The sequence below is a fragment of the Myotis myotis genome, unplaced genomic scaffold (assembly GCF_014108235.1).
Source record: "Myotis myotis isolate mMyoMyo1 unplaced genomic scaffold, mMyoMyo1.p scaffold_m19_p_6, whole genome shotgun sequence".
Lineage (NCBI taxonomy): Eukaryota > Metazoa > Chordata > Mammalia > Chiroptera > Vespertilionidae > Myotis > Myotis myotis.
Genome location: NW_023416368.1, coordinates 67,986,098 through 68,004,360, shown reverse-complemented (window position 1 = coordinate 68,004,360; position 18,263 = coordinate 67,986,098). Strand labels below are relative to the sequence as shown.

The 18,263-nt window shown below is 39.7% G+C and overlaps 1 protein-coding gene across 1 annotated transcript in view; it reads right to left on the bottom strand.

The window, feature by feature from the left end:
• ANXA10 (annexin A10) overlaps positions 1 to 18,036 on the bottom strand; it is a 44,599-nt gene extending 26,563 nt beyond the window's left edge. The window contains exons 1-2 of the mRNA XM_036314019.1: positions 17,937 to 18,036; positions 11,888 to 11,982 (exon numbers count right to left, since the gene is read on the bottom strand). Coding sequence (XP_036169912.1) covers positions 11,888 to 11,982; positions 17,937 to 18,036 — 195 coding nt within the window. The remainder of the gene's footprint in view (positions 1 to 11,887; positions 11,983 to 17,936) is intronic.
• Positions 18,037 to 18,263: the final 227 nt, after the last annotated feature.

Genomic DNA, 18,263 nt, shown 5'->3' with positions numbered 1-18,263 from the left:
AGGAGGAAAGAATGTAGACAATGCCAGAGAGATACTATTTCAAATACTATCTACACTAATAAAAGACAAACATGCAAATTGACCGTACCCTCACTATGCCTTAAGACACGCCCACCAGCCTATCAGAGCGACTGTATGCAAATTAACCCAACCAAGATGGCGGCCAGCAGCCACGGAGCTGGAGCAAGCAGGAGGCTTGGTGGCCAATGATGGGGGAAGCCAAGCTTCCCTTCCGCCAGCCCTGGCCAGCTCTGAGCTCCTCTCAAGGCTACAAAGTTTCAGTTATAGAAGGTAAATAAATCCCAGAATGAAAAAAGAAAAAAAGGAGAGGCTGGGAGCTTCTGATGCCTGGGGGGCTTGGCCAGCCTGAAAACGGCCCTCAGCCCCTCACCCAGACTGGCCAGACAACCCAGTGGGGACCCCATACCCTAAAGGGGGTGTGGCCAGCCTGCAAACAGCCATCAGCCCCTCACACAGGCTGGCCAGGCACCCCAGTGGGGACCCCCACCGTGAAGGGGGTGTGACCAGCTGCAAATAGCCATCAGCCCCTCAACCAGGCTGGACAGGCACCCCAGCAGGACCCCCACCCTGATCTGGGACATCCTTCAGGGCAAACCAGCCAGCCCCCACCCATGCACCAGACCTCTATCCTATATAATAAAAGGGTAATATGCAAATTGACCCTAACAGCAGAACGACTGGGAATGACTGGTCACTATGACACACACTGACCATCAGGGGCCAGAAGCTCAATGCAGGAGCTGCCCCCTGGTGGTCAGTGTGCTCCCACAGGGGGAGCTCTGCTCAGCCACAAGCCAGGCTGCCAGCTGCTAGTATAGCGGTGGTGGTGGGAGCCTCTCCCGTCTCCTCAGCAGCACTAAGGATGTGCGACTGCAGCTTAGGCCTGCTCCCCGCTGGCAAGCGGACATCCTCTCAGGGCTCCCGGGAAGCCAGAGGGATGTCTGACTGCCTGCTTAGGCCCAATCCCCCGGGGAGCAGGCCTAAGCCAGCAGGTGGTCATCCCCCAAGGAGTCCCAGACTGCAAGAGGGCACAGGCCACGCTGAGGGATTTTCCCCCCCACTCAAGTGCACAGATTTTTGTGCACCGGGCCTCTAGTCCTATATAATAAAATCCTAATATGCAAATAGACCTAACAGCAGAACACCCAGTCACTATAATGCGCACTGACCACCAGGGGGCGGACACTCAATGCAGGAGCTGCCCCCTGGTGGTCAGTGCACTCCCACAGGGGGAGCACTGCTCAGCCAGAAGCCAGGCTCACAGCTGGCGAGCACAGCAGTGGTGGCAGGAGCCTCTCCCGCCTCTGCAGCATTGCTAAGGATGTCAGACTGATGGCTTAGGGAGTGGGGAGCGGGCCTAAGGCGTCAGTTGGACATCCCTCGAAGGCTCCCGTACTCCGAGAGGGCACAGGCTGGGATGAGGGACCCTCTCCCCCTCCCCCCCAGTGCATGAATGTCATGCACTAGGCCTCTAGTATAATATATTAAGCCTTAGCTGTTAAATAAAAGTACAGAAACCTGTTGACTAACCCAGTGACATTGAAGAATACAAAATATAAAGAAAATACCTTAAAAGCAACCAGAGAACAAAAGGTAACCCAGAAAGGTGTGAAGAGAGAAAAGCATCAAAAGAGATCAGGAAGAAAAAAAATTGAAATTACATCTGCAAAGTCCTAAGGCAAAATAATTAGAATCTAGCCTAGAATTCTGTAGCAATCTAAACTAATATATTAAAAATGAGGGAAAAAATGAAAATATTCTGAAAGAAGAGACTGAAATAACTTAAACAATTATTTGTTATTTCTGGGGGAAAAAATAACCCTAAATGAATGTCTTTTGGAAAAATGACATTGAACTCAGCAACAAAGAGTTGGACATTAGAAGAAAAATGAACAAAGAAGTTGAAAATTATAAATAAAACTAAAGCATTAAACTTATAAAACATCAACATAATGATTATTTTGGGGAGTATAAAACAAGATAGAATAAAATATATTCTATAATAATAATATACTGCCTGGAAAATACCCCTAACTATTATGTTAATGCCAGGCATAAACTTAAGAGGTGTCATTTTGAAGATGGAATAGCAAATGCTACAGAGTCCATTTCAAAGACAAATTTATTTTTAAAACTTTCCATGTGTGAGCGAACACCAAATCAGTCAAAAGGTGCAAAACCAATGGCTGTGGCCAGAAAGAAATGTGGCTCTGGCTACTGAATCATGAGTATACATAGCTAAAGCATACAGTGTCTGCAGTGATGAACTTGCCACCTGCTATGGGACTTTGTGTAGCCCCATATCATCAGAAGATAAATGTTTCTTATTGATGCTGATCCTCTCTTTGCCCTCATGTCTTTTCCTTCCTTCTAGACCAACCCCTGCTGCAATCAGGAGAGAAATCATAAGGGGTGAGACCAAGGTCTTCCTGTCCCATTGTGGACTAAAGTCCCATTCATACTTGTCTGAATATGCTGGGGGGCACTCCGGAGTAGAAGGACTCAGTTTTTTATGAATGTGTTGGATTCAGCCGCCAGGTCACCATTCCATGGGGACCCATTGATTGAATTTGGGGGATGCCCACATTCAAATGATGGGTGTGGAAAGAGTTTGCAGTGAAAGAAGGGAAGATAAGGAGCTTGTGAATGGAGCCCTTTTGGCTGATTCACTGTACTATTTAATAACTTCTGTTGCTGAATATAGTTGGTATTTATGTTTTATTTGTTTCTGCTATGAATGCTTATAAATGCCAAAGGGGATGCTCTTGATAGGAAAAGAGCCACATATAGGGAAGTGCTTTCACCTATAGCCACACATAGGAAGGCTCCATAACCCCGGTGATCGCTTTCTGTTAAAAGTCTCTGTGACACAGGCTTTGTTGATGAGAACCTCTGGCAAGAGGAGGTAGCCCCCCGCCCCCCCCGCCCCGACACACACACCCAGAGGTGCTTCTTGGTGTTGTGAACTTGCTGCCTTCCCTTCCTCATATGACTTCACCTTTGAAAAGCAGCTATTGTTTTGCTACTGAACTCTTACAGAAACCAAATACCTGATCTACAAAGGCTTGTGACTCTTGTGCCTGATAGTCCCATTTTAATGGGACAACTGGGATCCAATGACTAGTGAAGGGGAAGAAATCAACAAGTTTCACTTGTCAGATGGACATGGCACTCTGAAGAGAACAGCTGGCCTGGCCCCAGGAGCATCTTGGCTTTACATGAAAAATGGCAGCTATTATTGTTTTTTTTTAGAAAGATTTTAAGCCCCACTTTGGGCTTGAAACAAGCTGCTAAATCAATGGCGATGTCAATCAGTTGCCCTAAATGCCTTGACCTGGTTCACTGAAACCAGATGGTGTCCACTGGGCTGCTGTGGCTGTTCAACTCAGTACCAGCTGTGCAGAACCAAGAACGGATGCTTTTTGTTCTATGGGCAGAAATCAAGGCTGTTCTCAGTTCTGGCTAGTATTCCCTTGATAAACTTTTTAATCTTTTTACCCAGTCTTGCACTGTCAGGCCTAAATATCTCTTTGTTTTAACAGTTGGAAAAGATTGCATATGAAAAGGGAGTTTCTTTGGGGCTGTGGTCTATGGAAGCATACTATAACTGACAGGAACTTTCGTGCCATTCTTATAGATGTCCACAATAAGGGCTTATTCCCTGATGATAACAAATGGCACCCAGCTGCCAATCAAGCCTGCAGTGCCCAGATTATACCATTGCTACCTGGATCCATCATCATACTGCTCATTATAACACATGCATCATTATGATCTGGGCACATACAAACTCTTCTGTGTGTCTGATGCCAAGGTGACCACTGCTTATGAGCTTTGCAACTCCACTCAAAAGTTGCCTTGCTTGCCCTGCCCGGGTAGCTCGGTTGGTTAGAGCACTGTCCTGATATTTCAAGGTTGTGGGTTTGATCTCTGGTCAGGGCACATACAAGATTATACCAATGAATGCATAAATAAAGTGGAACAACCAATTGATGTCTCTCTCCCTCTTTCTCTCTCTCTCAAAATCAATTTTTTAAAAAGTTGCCTTGCTTTATTCGTGGTGAAGGAAGTCAAAGTTCAGAGGGCATTGCTCCTGCAGAGCCCTTTCAGATGGGCTTCTAGGGCTACTAGTTGACTCAAAACTATTGAGACTTTTTCAGGTTGCAGTGCTGCTAGTCCTGTTCAATCAGCTGGCTCTGGACATGCCACTCTGGTCTTTTAAATTAATCTGTGTTGTGTATTTGGCTTTCCAGACTATTTGCATTCTGACCCTGTATGGTTTTTATTATGAAAACTACTCAACAATAGACATATTCAAGGTATTTGATGAATTTTCCATACTCCCCACCATTCACAGGCTTCTGGCATTGGTGATAATTGATCAACTCAGAGAGATTTCTGACTCTATCTCCTTTTTCTGATGTTCACAGTTTTGTATGTAGTTTGGTCCTGAATGCAGTTGTCCCTCCTGAATAATGATCATGAGGAAGGTGGATAGTTATTGTGATTTTATATATATATATATATATATATATATATTTGTATAAATATATTTGGTCTTCATCCCAATTCCTGGAACAGAGCTCCTAAAACCTTGTAATTTCCTGAGTGATAGGAATGAGAGCAGCATCTTTTGTTATTTATAAAAAGTCTCTTTCAACTATTCCTAGGTGTATGCTAATGAGGTAATCTTAGAGGAACGGGCTGGTTGACCCAACCATATGATTATAGGATTGGATCAGGTCATTAAAGATCATTACTCCTGATCTTTAGGGAGGAGAGAAGGGCTGGTGACTGGCTTATTCAATCATGCCTTTGTAATGAAGCCTCACAAGAACCCTAACTAAAGAGGTTTGGGTTGCTGAACACATCAAGGTACTGAGGAGGTACATGCCTAGAGATGATATGAAAACTCTGCACCCTTCCCCATATACTTTGCCCTACCCATCTCTTCCATGTAGTTCTTCTTGAGTCATATCCTCTTTCATAAATCAGTAACTTTAAGCTTGACACTTTACCAAGTTCTGTGAGCCATTCTAGCATATTATCAAACCATGGAGAGGGTTGTGGGAATCCTTGATTTATACTCAATTAGTCAGAAGTATAGGCAACAGTCTAGGATTTTCGGTTAGCATCTGAAATGGGAGGCAGTCTTGTGAGATTGAGCCTGTAATCTGTGGGGCCTGTGGTAACTCTGGGTAGTCAGTATCAGAATTGTTTAATTTGAGGAGAAGAATTACTGACATTTAGTGTTAGAAGTATTGAATTTGTGTAAGTATAGAGAGGAACAGTTTTCCTTTAGTCATGTAGACATATTTTGAAAATTTGGGACCCTACCCTAACCATTCCTGGATGTGATGCTTCTTTCTCTGAAATTGTCAACTTCAGGGTGTACTGGTTGGTCTACTCTGTGGGTGGCAGTCTAACCAAAGTGGGCATAGTATTTCAAACAACTTTGGTTTAGCCACCCAGGTTATCTCTGGAGTCTCATAATTCTAGATCATAAAGAAAATGACTACTTGTTTGAATGCATTGACTGTGTGTGGAACATAATGACTTTCTTAAAGTTTTATGAAAATGCCTTTGTCCATTCTGCAACTGACACTTCCAAAAGAAAGTTCTGAGTGTGAGTTGGAAATAACAGGAAATATGGTGAAGTTACAGCTACTAGAATCCTGGCAAGTTTCTAGTGGTAAAGTAGTAACAACAGCCTTGGCCCCTGGAGAGAGAATGTTTAATCACACTACTTTGCCCTAGTCGGTATTCAGGGCAGCCTCAATTCACTGGCCAAGATTGTTATGGGTGATAGACTTGCCCTGGACTTCCTCTTTGTAGGCCAAGTTAAAGTCTGTGCCATCGCAAATACATCCTGCTGCATCTAGATGAAAACTTCAAACCAAGTGGAAAGGTCATTGTTAAAACTTAAAGAGAAAGTCACTCAGCTTTTCAAGATAGGCCCTGATGATTTATGGGATTTGTTCAGCTCATTGGGTCCAGGCCCCAATGGGGGCATGGTTGGGATCAATACTGCCAATTGACCTCCCCCTGCTTCTTGAAATCTTTTGATAATTAAATGCTGTGTGAGACAAATTGATGGATTTAGTCTCAGCTTTTGTTGGTCAGAATAATAGAAGTGGCTTAGGGATTGGTGTACTCAGAAAAAAAGTCAGCGGTGAAAGTGGCATAGAAATGAGGGCTGATATTATTGGGAGACAATTTTTTCGTAGTTTTCATGTTTCTGAATGTTATACAAGGTGAGCCACTGACAGCCCTTTGTTCTGGATTACCTTTCCAAGGATGTTTGTGTAGTGAATAGCTTTGGAAGATATAGTATTTCCCTGTGCATTCTGCCTATTATAAGTCATTCAAGTTTCTAATCTTACTAGAGGCCCGATGCATGAAATTCATGCAAGGGGCTCGTCCCTCGCAGCCACAGCAGCTTGCCTTGGCCCTCATAGCCCTGGCTTCATCCAGAAGGTCGTCTGGAAGGATGTCCAGAAGGTTATTCGGCTGTCCGGTCTAATTAGCATATTACGCTTTTATTGTTATAGATGGTTTTTCTTCAGCATTGCAACCCACTGCATGTGCAGGTGTTATCTAGTCATCTTTGCTTTGACCCATGGGATTGAGGCTTGGGGAACTGGGACAAAATTTCTGACATTCTGGCTGCCACTATTACTGTGAATGCTAAACTGTCTTTTTGTTTTTGACTCAGGAGTCTCCTGGGTTCCCCCAGTATCTGTGTCATTCATATTGAATGGTTCACTTGCTACCTTGTAAACATATTAACGTCTCACACCCTTCACATTTCTTGATACAAGATAGACAACATAGTGTGAAATGAATCCATATACTGGAAGAAAGTATTTTCAGTCCACATATACAAGACATGACTAATATCCAAATTAGATAAATAACTACAAATTAACAAATAAATTGCAAGCCACTGAACAAAAAATATACACAAAGACTATAAAGAGAATTCTTAAAAGAAGTAGGAGCCAGAATGTAAAAGAAACATATGAAAAGGTGCTCAACATTACATGTTATTAGTGAAAATGCAAGTTAAAACCACAGTGAGAGTCCATTTACATCCACAAGACTGGTCAAACGCTAAGAAGTTTTATGAGAATTTAAAGGAAATGGGAATCATTATATATTGCATGTGGGAGTTTAAATTTATAGAACTGCTTTAAAGAGTGTTTTGCAGCCTAATGGGGTCTGGCTTTAGCAGTACTGAGTTTTCTTTCTCCCTCCTTTCTTCCCACTCTCCTCCCTCCCTCCATCGTTGAGTTCCTCCCTCCCTCCCTGGCAGAGATTGTACTTGTTATTTCAAAGAGAAATAATTGTTCAGGATGTAACAAGTATTCACAGGGGGCTTTACTACACTTATAAAACTTTGATTCCATAGAAAACACTTTTGGGAAAAAATTTTTTTTTGATGGTTGAGTTCCCAATTTCACTAAAAGGAGTATATTTAACCCATGATACATTTGAAAGATAAGGTTGTTGTACCATTTAAATTATTTAATTCATTCTTATAAAACTGATCTGTGACAAACTGTGTAATAAAATTCAGCTTTGAGGATGAACCTATATCTACCCCATCACTTCCAAACTAAAAGTGAGGATGAAGAAGATAAAATACCTACTACTGGTACTAGTGACATGGTAATTTTACCTTTAATGTAGGTAAGTTAACTTTCTAGCCAGCACTTCCTAGGTATGTTGATACTTCAAGATCAGTGGTTTTAACCATGAAAATGAGAGGTGAATGGGGGAGGGGTGAGGAGGACAGTTATGAGAACAAGCTGGATTTGAAGAGTGCATTTGAACTCTTCATGCATTCACAACTCGTTATTGAGTAACAACTATATTAGTCTGCTTGGGCTGCCATAACACAATTCCACAGACTGGGCATTTACTGCAGAATTTTATTTCCTAACAGCCCTAGAGTCTGGAGGTCCAAGTATAAGGTACCAGCAGAGTGGTTCTCCAGTGAGATTTCATTTCCTGGCTTACAACTGGCCACCTTGTTGTGTCCTCACATGGCCTTTCCTTTGTGCTACACCCCTGGTATCTTTTTCTCATAAGGACACCTATCCTAATTGGACTAGGGCCTCACCCTTAAGACTTCATTTAACCCTAATCATCCCCTTAAAGACCCTGTCTCCAAACAGTCACATTGGGGATAGGGCTTCCACACATAAATATTGAGGGACACAATTCAGTCTGCAACACCAGTCATATGCCTGCCACTGTTGTAAAGGCTGGGGACACATTAGTGAACAAGACAAAGGTTCTTCCCCTTGTTGGGCTTGTGTTCTAAAGGGAGGTGGCAAACGGAATATTAATTATAATATGTAAATAAATTATGTAATATGTTAGAAAGCAATAAATATTATAGAGAAAAGTGAAAGAGAGGTGGAGTAGTAGCACAGATTTGGGGGTGATTGACAATTTTACATAGAGGAATCAGATTCGGCCCTATTGAGTAGCTGACATTGAGTTAAACCTTGAAGGATATGAGGAAATTAGCAGTGTAGATATCTGCCCTTGTTAGTCCGGTGTTTATTCAGTTGAGAACAACAGGCTTTATTGAGAAGCTTTGGTGGACTTGATTAAGAGTCAGATAACCTTAGTGCAGGCTCTAGCTTTGTGTGACCTGGGGCAAGTCAGCATCTGCACTAAATTACATAACCAACACCATGGGGTTAATGAATTCCAGATGCCAGGATGTTTCAGCGCAGATCATCCCTGTGTTAAATGAAAACTGGGAAAACAAATTGCTTCAGTGCTGAATTTGAACTCCTGCAGGAATCATTGAGAGCCAAGCTTATCAGGGATGGAGAGCCTCTTTCCCCAGATTCAGAGCCTTTCACTGTCCCCTGGCTTTCATTGCACTGCCAATAGGATAGCACTTTCTTTGGTGGGGAAGATCAGAGTGACCTCATTAATGATATTGATAAATATGTCAGTCAGAGGCATTCCAAAGGGCTTTGCTTCAGAGTCTAGGGATCCATTTCTGCTTTGGATGAGGCAAAATTATTGATGGTATTCAGCAGCTCCACGGATGTTAAATATCAAATCATGAGTATTTAAGGAGCAGGCCTAGAATTACACTTTACTCAGCAGCTAAGGAAATAATTCTGTCAACCCCTGATTATCCATGTTAATAAAAAATAAAAACATCAATGCTTATAATACAGGAAATCTATAAACTCTTGCCATGGAAAGGGAAAGGTAGCAGAAGATACCCCTTGGTGAAGGAAGAAGGAATTCGGAGCGTGAGCAGCAGAGGGTCACGAAGCCCTGATTGAAGTTCAGGTAGATTAACCTGAGAGCAGCTATAGTAGAGAATAAGGGAAAAGGAAAATTTAAGAAATGTATGAATATTCATTAAAAAGGAATGTTGTTCCTTTTTTTTTTTTTTAAAGAAAAAAAGTACATAGGCAGAATATAATTCCTGCTCTTTCCTTGTTCTATAAATGAAGTGCTTCTTCTATGTCAGACTCTGGGCTGAACTCTGTAAAAAATAACCCAATCCCTGATTTTCCAGGTGACAGTCTAGTCAGGGAGAATAACAGGAAAACTAAACAACTCAATGTGGCAAGGCCATGGTGGCATAATGCACGGGGACCTCTGGTAGCCCAGCAGGAAGCCCCTCTCCAAGAGCAAAGTGAGTGTGCCAGATGAGGGTGTCCAGAAGCAGCCCAAATCTTCTTGCATGTTATAGGACGAGGTCCAATTAGCTATGCCTCCACACTGTCATTCAACACACATTCATTAAGCAGTCTTGGCATGTGACACAAACATTCGTGCTGAACTCCAGGGGCGAATAAGATGCATTCCAGCTTTTGAGGATTTAGACTCTGATACAGGGAAACATATAAAAAGCTCACGAATGTGTCATTGGGTACCAAGGGGAAGCTACGTGAAGATGCAGTAGCAGCTCAGGTCTGTTCCACTCTGGGCAACTGTGGCGTAAGGAAAAGCGGCCAGTGTCTGGGAAGACGAGTAGGTGTGCAGTGTGTGGAGTGGAGAACCAGGCTGTTGAACATATAGTAGATGAAACACCAAGACTAAGGGGATGGAGTGGGAATGGTTAGTTGGTAGAACTACAAGTAGTTTCCATTGGCTTCAGTTAATGAGCTGTGAAGAAAAGGGAGAGGGCTGAAGATAGAGAGCAGAAAGCAAGCAAGCAAGGCTTTGTATGGCCTGGACAGGCATTTGGGTTTATTCCATGGACATATGGACATTTGTTAGTGAGAAATAAGGTAAACATTCTGGGATAAAAGCGGGAAAGTATAAATTTAGATTTGGAACCATTCTGGCTGCAGTGTGGATAGACCAGAGTGAGAAGGGACTGGGAATAGCGGCCACCAGCTAGGAGTGTCACCATTAGTCTGGGCCTCAAATATTGAGAGCCTGAACCAAGACTCTATAAGTGAGGGAAAGAGAGACACGTGAGAGTAAAAGTAATTAACAAGACTTGTAACTGATTTTATGACAAGGGTCTTTCGGGGGGAAAGGAGCCAACATGAGTCCCTATCTTCCAGTTAGTGCGATTTAGTGTAGCAGCCATGCTTTTACCAATGGTAGATTATTCAGTAAAATAAGTATTTAACAAATTTTGAGACTTTATGTATAGAGTGCAAGTGCTCCACTAGAGTATAAATTGTTTAATAGATTTTACATTCCTTAAGTACAAGTACTTCATTTCTTAATCACTTTAATCTGTTGTAGTGTAATATTTTAGAGATTGACAAAGCAATGCTTTAACCTAAATTTACCTGATGCACAAAAAGCAAAGATGTATGTAAGTCTTTTGGTTAAAAAAAATTACTGAAGTGACCTGTCTGGTACCGATATGCATATTAAAACAATATTAGATTACTAATGCTTCAATTTTTCTAGTTTTTACATTCTCCTTCAAAAAAAGCTAGCACTGGTGTCATAGGAACATAAGTTAAAGTAATGGTTTGATCTAGATTTAAAAAATAACAACAACATAACTCATTTCTTTCTAAGGCCTAATTCAACTAATTTTACTAGTAGTCATGGCTTTTTGGACTATTAATTTATTCTGAAAAAAACAGAGGCTGTCCTTTATTTCATGTATTATAGTTGTTCAAAGACTGATGTTTCAGGATGAAGTAAACTTATATGGACAACTCTATAGAGAAGAATTTTATGATAGTGTTTCATTGATAATGCTCAGTTGACAAAGTAATTGATATTTCAGGCCTTTTGGCCTAAAGAGTTTTTGTCCTGAATGTGTGGTTTAGATGCATAACACAAGAAAGGAATCTTAAATGGCACTTGCTTGAAATTAGAATGTGATTGCTTTAAAATACTATGGAAAGTTTTATTGCCTTAAACTATTTTAACTGCCATTCTTTTTAAATGTTCTCTATAACGGGATGCTGTTAAAGGAAAACCTAGTAGATAATTCACTTTGGTTAAGAGTTTGGGGAATTGCAGGAAAAGAGCTTACTTTTTGACCTAGTGCTCATTATTAGTTCTTTCTGTGCCTTCCCTAAAGCTTGACATGGGTATTCCCAGTGTGAATTTTTTAGCTAATTGGATCAACCAGTAAGGCTAGAAGAACTTCACTTTTTTGAAGCTGAAGGAATTTTGAGAAAAGGCTAGTGGAGTCACTGTGAGTGTGAAAATAACTCACACATAGATCCATTTGATGATGTATCTTTCTAGTATTCCTGGAAGCATGCTAGATATAGGAACTGTTTCAAATGTACAGCACCATCTGAAATCTTTCTTATCTGTGAGACTGAAAAGAAGAACAGTACCTCTTCTCTCAGGTGTTTGCTCTAAAGTTACATTGGTCAAGATGAAGAGACCTTACCCGGCCATACATGTTCTGGTATGCCTCTGTGATCATCAGCCTCTGTGAGTTGCAGCGTTGAGTTAGAATGCTGATCAGCATGTCTTTATCACAGCCTGGAAAAGAATCATAATTGAAGTTTAGTAAAGTCACTACTCTGGAGTTAAGAAGAATCCATTATCTAAGGATTAAAACCAATGTGCAAGCTTTATACCTGATGGGTGCTTTCAAGCAGTGAGCAATTTTAACTAAAATGAGAGAGCCCAGAGAAACACTTGATGAAGCCAAGGTTCTTCCTATCTCTTATTTTGGAGCTATTACTACAGATTGTCCATTTTAAAAGATCCAGTGAAAAATACAGGGAAGTGAAAATACAGTCTTTCCTCAACCACCTCTCCTGCCCCACCCAAAAAGGCTTGCCTACATGGGAACAATATCTTTCTTGTTTTACAGTTGGAGAGATATGACTTATAATGAACATACATGAAGACACAAATACATTAAGACAAAAAGAACCTCCAATAGAAGAAAGAGATATAAAGAAGGAAATTATACAAGTACAAGGGGTGTGCACCCTCCTGGGAGATGGTGTGAAACTCTCATGATTTACAGGGAACATGTTCTCTCCTAACAGAGACTCTGTTTTGGGGCTCCGAAGGCCTCTAGCCCTTGTATACCAGCTCATTGAACTGACATCACACCCAAAGGCACAACTCGGTTAGATACATTTAGCTGTAATTATAGTCATAGGAAAGTGATCAAGAAAGCCTTTATATTTTCCTCACCTCCACTAAAATTTAGATAGGTTTCTTTCTGACCATAGGCCCTTGATCTCCATTTTCTGAGAGCATTTAATTTGGAAAACGTGCAATTGTAAATTATCTCTTTATCTTTTTCATATGTAAGTCTTCTCCCAACCACTTCCCAGTTTTATAGCCCATAAATGCCTTCCTCAAGGACATGGGAGCCATTCCTTTAAAATATAACCATTAGGAACTATAGAGCCACTCTCTCCCCATCTCTTGGAAGGTAGAAACCTAACTTCCATAAGGACCAATTAACAAATACCGATGCCCCAATCACATTGACCAGTGCTCCCAACCCCCTTGTCCTCGAGTGCTTTTCCACCAGCTCACCCCAGGCTTAAAAACTCTTCTGTGTTTTGTTTGGAAGAACTTGAGTTCAATCTCTTGCCTCAGTTGAAAAAAATCTTGATCCCGACTGCAATAGAATTGAATAAAGTCTTCCTTGCCTGTTTAATTCTTTGTGGTACAAATTTTCTTTGGCCAAAGGAGATATTTAATGGAGACGAGAAAAAGAATGAATTGAAAGGCTGGGATGTTAAGTAGATCATCTTTTTGGAAATGAAAGCCATCCTGGATAGCCTCAGGCTCAGGGGAACGCTGTGGGTCAGGTCCTGACTGTGCAGATGAGAAACAAAAGGAAGAGCAAGGTGTTTTCTGTAGATGAGAGAAAAGCTGAAAGCTGGAAAATGGAGGAAGGGAGACATAGAATCACCTTCAAAGACTACTTTATAATTTGTGGGGGAAAAGGCAGCCTCCAGTGAAGAGGCATAGAGTAACATGGTACCATGCGCTCAAAGCCCTAGACTCAAAGGACCTTAAGTAGTTCCATAGGTATCTGTTAGATGTATAATTGGTATTCCAAAGTTAACATGTTTTAAAATAATAAATAGAATAATTTTCAATTCTTTCCATTGTTATTTTTACTATTATCCCATTTATGTAATTACTATTTTTTTAAAAAAATATATTTTTATTTTGATTTCAGAGAGGAAGGGCGGGAAGAGAGAGAGAGAGAGAGAGAGAGAGAGAGAGAGAGAGAGAGAAACATCAATGATGAGAGAGAATTATTGATCAGCTGCCTCCTGCATGCTCCCTACTGGGGATTGAGCCTGCAACCCAGGCATGTGCCCTTGACTGAAATCGAACCTGGGACCCAGGCTGACACTCTATCCATTGAGCCAAACCAGTTAAGCCCCATTTATGTAATTATTAATTGCGGTTTTTTTGTTGTTCTGTTGAGATTATCCACAATCTACATCTCTGAATTACTCTTTATTTTTTCAAAGTGTTCATACCAATTCTTGCTCATTTATTCTTCCAGAGATATTTCAGGAGAATTTTATTAAAAATGTTTAATTAAAATAACTTTATATTTTATACTCTGGAATCAATTCAGAAGAGTTGTCTTTCTGTCACTAACAAGATATATCTGACAAATTATTTTTGTTTTTCCTAAAAGATTTAGTAAAGATTTGTATAATTTTTGTAAATGACAAGAAACTTACTTTTGTTAAAATTATTTATTTTTGCCTTTCTATGAATATTTAAAGTTATTTTTATTTTGTTTCTTAACACATCATTGCTTAAATAAAGAAATGTTATTGAATTTTATGTTTATCTTACATTCAGAAAAATCATTCAACTCATACTTTTTAATAACTTAGTTGATTACCTTGAATTTTGAGATATATATTCTGTAAGTAATAATGATTTCTTCTTTAGAATGTTATGTTTTTCTTTTTCTTGCTTTATTGCATTAGGACAAGAATTTCTAAATAATTTTTATTTTCAGCAGAAAAGCCTGGCACAATGAACCATAGCAAGTTATAGACTTTTATGATGTAGAATTTGTTCCTATTATTTGTGGTAGTTTTCTACAATGTCATGATGAACATCAAATTAGTAAAGGCTGAACTATTGCTCCTGGGAAAAATATTGGATTAGGTTTCTATGACCTTATAGTCACAGCATTTTTGTTAGCAGAAATGCCAATTACATTACATATGCTTGTTCATCAATGTCCTTGTAAAACAGCCCAATCAGCATCGGAAATCTTCTCTTCCACATACACTCCTCCTGCATAAAACTTAGAAGGCATTTTAAATAATACCCTAAGGAGGTATTCTGCAGCTTCCTGCTCTGCAGGGCTTGCCTCATTGAAAGTTTAACAGTTTTTATGCAGTACCATCTTTTGAAAAAAGATGCAAGCCAGCCAGCACTACTTCCCCAAGAAAGCTGAGCATTACCCTTTTTACTATTATTATCAGTTATCATCTCATGAACTCACAAATTTATTTGCTTTTCATAACTTTCTGGCATGCATATTACTTTAGCATATTCTGGACAGCCTCATGCGTAGATCAATAAGTTTTCTCTTTTTTTCTATTATTTCAATAACCAACAAAATGAAAAGGTAGCCCACAGAATGGAAGAAAATATTTGCAAATCATATATCTAATGAGTTAGTATCTAAAACATATATAAAGCTCTCATATAATTCAATAGTAAAACCAAATAATTAGACTTAAAATAGGCAAAGGACCTGAATAGACATTTTCCCAAAGAAGACACACAAATGGTCAACAAATACATGAAAAGGTGCTCAAAATCAATTAGGCAAATGCAAATCAAAAGCACGAGATATCACCTCACACTTGTTAGAATAGCTATTATAAAAAAAAGATGAGAGATGTGAAAAGGGAATCCTTGTGTACTGTTGGTGGGAATGTAAATTGGTATAGCCACTATAGAAAACAGTATAAAGGTTTCTTTAAAGTTAAAATGAGAACTACTAAATGATATAGCAATCCTACTTCTGGGTTTTTATCCAAATAAAGAGAAATCACTGTATTGTAGAGATGTTGCACTCCCATGTTCATTGTAGCAATATTCACATTAGCCAAGATAGGGAAATCACTTAGGTATTCATAAATAGATGAATGGATAAAGAAAATGGGATCTATAATAATAAAAACATAATATGCTAATTAGATCAGACGTCCTTCCAGATGACTTTCTGGATGAAGCCGGGGCTGCTGCTGCGAGGGCCAGGGCAGAGGCCAGTGCTGGCAACCAGGGCTGCAACCTTGGCCCTTGGAGCCCCTTGCACGAATTTTGTGCATCGGGCCTCTAGTATATACATAAGTACACATACACACAGTGAGGTATTATGCAGTCGTAAAAAAGAAGAAAATCCTGCCACTTGCACAACCTGGATGTATCTTGACAGCGTTATGCTAAGTGAAATGAGTCAGAGTAAGACAAATACTATATACTATTACTTGTACATAGAATCTAAAAAAGCTGAACATCAGGTGCCAGGAGTGAGGGAAATAGAGGAATGAGTTATGGGGATCTAATGTACAGAAGAAGACTTCAGTTAACAATACTGTGTTGAATACTTGGGAGTTGCTAAGAGAGTAAATCTAAATGTCTCATCATAATAGCAACAAAAATGGTAATTATGTGAGGTGAAGGATATGTGAACCTTTACTCTGTTAGTCAATTTGTAATTTATAAGTATATCAAATCATCACATTGTGCACCTTCAATGTATATATGTTATGTATCATATCTTTTCTGTCACTTATATCCTAATAAAGCTAGACAAAAATATCACAGCTACTAAGGAAGATATTGGTAATTGTCTTTTATAGCTGCACTTTGCCAGGGTCATTAGAACGGATAAAATTTTAAAGCATTTTTAGCTGTGTCTGTCCTCTGGCCTGCTAGAGTGGACACTGCAATTAAAACCAAAACCTCCTCCATTTCTTCAGCCTAAAACACTCACAAACAAAAAAAAAAATGAGAGTGGTCACAATGAATCCATATTATGTCCCTAAAATTACAGTGGCAGGAAAATTGAAACTGGAGCAAAGAAAATTTTATTCAATGAATAGATTGCTCTGATCTACAGTTTTAAAGCAAAAAGTACTCTCCTGAATAAAAAGTTAATCCATAACTTTTTGTTATCTTATCTCTCTATTTTTTTCTAGTGACTGTTGATATTTTAAAAGGCATGACAGCATTGCAAACTCCTCAATCGACTTTAAAGAACACATTTAAAGTCCTTTATTATTTTCCTATGGGGTTCTGCTAGTGAATAAAACACAAAGTGAATCCAGTTCTCATGAAGGTGACCTTGTCTTTAAAATTAAGAGATTGCTTTCTTATGAAAGGCTGTGCATGTTTTATGCAAGCATTTTCTTTAATGTTGCCAATGTTTTTCTTCATGCTCACCACAAGTCTTCTTAGGATAGCTATTGCTTAACGAAAGTAGATGGATGTTTAACAGCACCATATCATATCTTAAAAATAAATCGTTTTTAAAGACCCCAACAATTTTCCTCCCTTCTCCATATATTTCTTTTCTAAACTTTAATTTCATTCATTGACCATCCATTTATCAATGACCCGCACTCCAGACTCAAAGCTCTGGGAGCTCAGGGACCTAAGGGAGACAAAAGGGACACGTACAATGAGATTAGGGTGCCCAGGGTTAGGCATATCTGGTTGTGTTTGGAGTTCCCAAAGAACGATTCAAAGAGGAAGACTCATTTGAGGAGATTCTTAAAGGAAAAAAATTTGGATGTAAATTAAACAGCATTCAAGGGAGGGGGTTATTGGGCCAGTTTATAGAGATGTGGAAAAGCACTTCAGTTGCGGTGACAGCAGGAAGTTTGATTTAGCTAGAAGTAGAAGTAGCAAAAGAAACAGGCTAGAAAGAAAACAAGGGCAAAGAAGGATGTTTTATGCCAGAATGAGGTTTTCAGGGAGCTCCGGATTTCATTTAGTAGTTAGCGATGAGACATTTAAGGATTTAAGGCAAAAACATGTCAAGATCAGATCTGCAATTGAGTGAGACAAACATCTTCACCATTATTGTCCTAGTCCAGGGGTGGGCAAACTTTTTGACTCGAGGGCCACAATGGGTTCCTAAACTGGACCGGAGGGCCGGAACAAAAGCATGGATGGAGTGTTTGTGTGAACTAATATAAATTCAAAGTAAACATCATTACATAAAAGGGGACGGTCTTTTTTTTCAATAGTTTTATTCATTTCAAATGGGCCGGATCCGGCCCGTGGGCCATAGTTTGCACACGGCTGTCTAGTCTATTATTTTTCTTCTTATTCTACTTCTTTGCCCAGCTTTTAAAAAAGTGTCTTCTGTTAGACATCAGATATTTACACCCATATTACAGTCTTAAAATAAGGTAAAGCAAGAAGTAATTATTATAAAAGATGATAGAAATGATCAAGCTTACCAAATCCTTGGAGCGCCCCCCCCAGCATTTGGGCATCCATGATGGGGTTGAAATTGGGAGCTGGGAAGATGGTTCCTTGCGCCTGCTGGGAAGAGTTCATGAGAACGAGATTGCAGTAATTTGCACGAAAGATTTCAACATTTTTTCCGATAAATGAAAACAAAAGTATGTAAGTACATTCTACATGTTTAAATTGCTCTAAGATACACACATATATCTATAAGTAGAGTATAAGGAATACAGTCAATAATTTTGTAATAAATACATATGGTGCCAGATGGGTACTGGAAATACCAAAGGGGCCATTTTGTAAATATTAAAATGTCT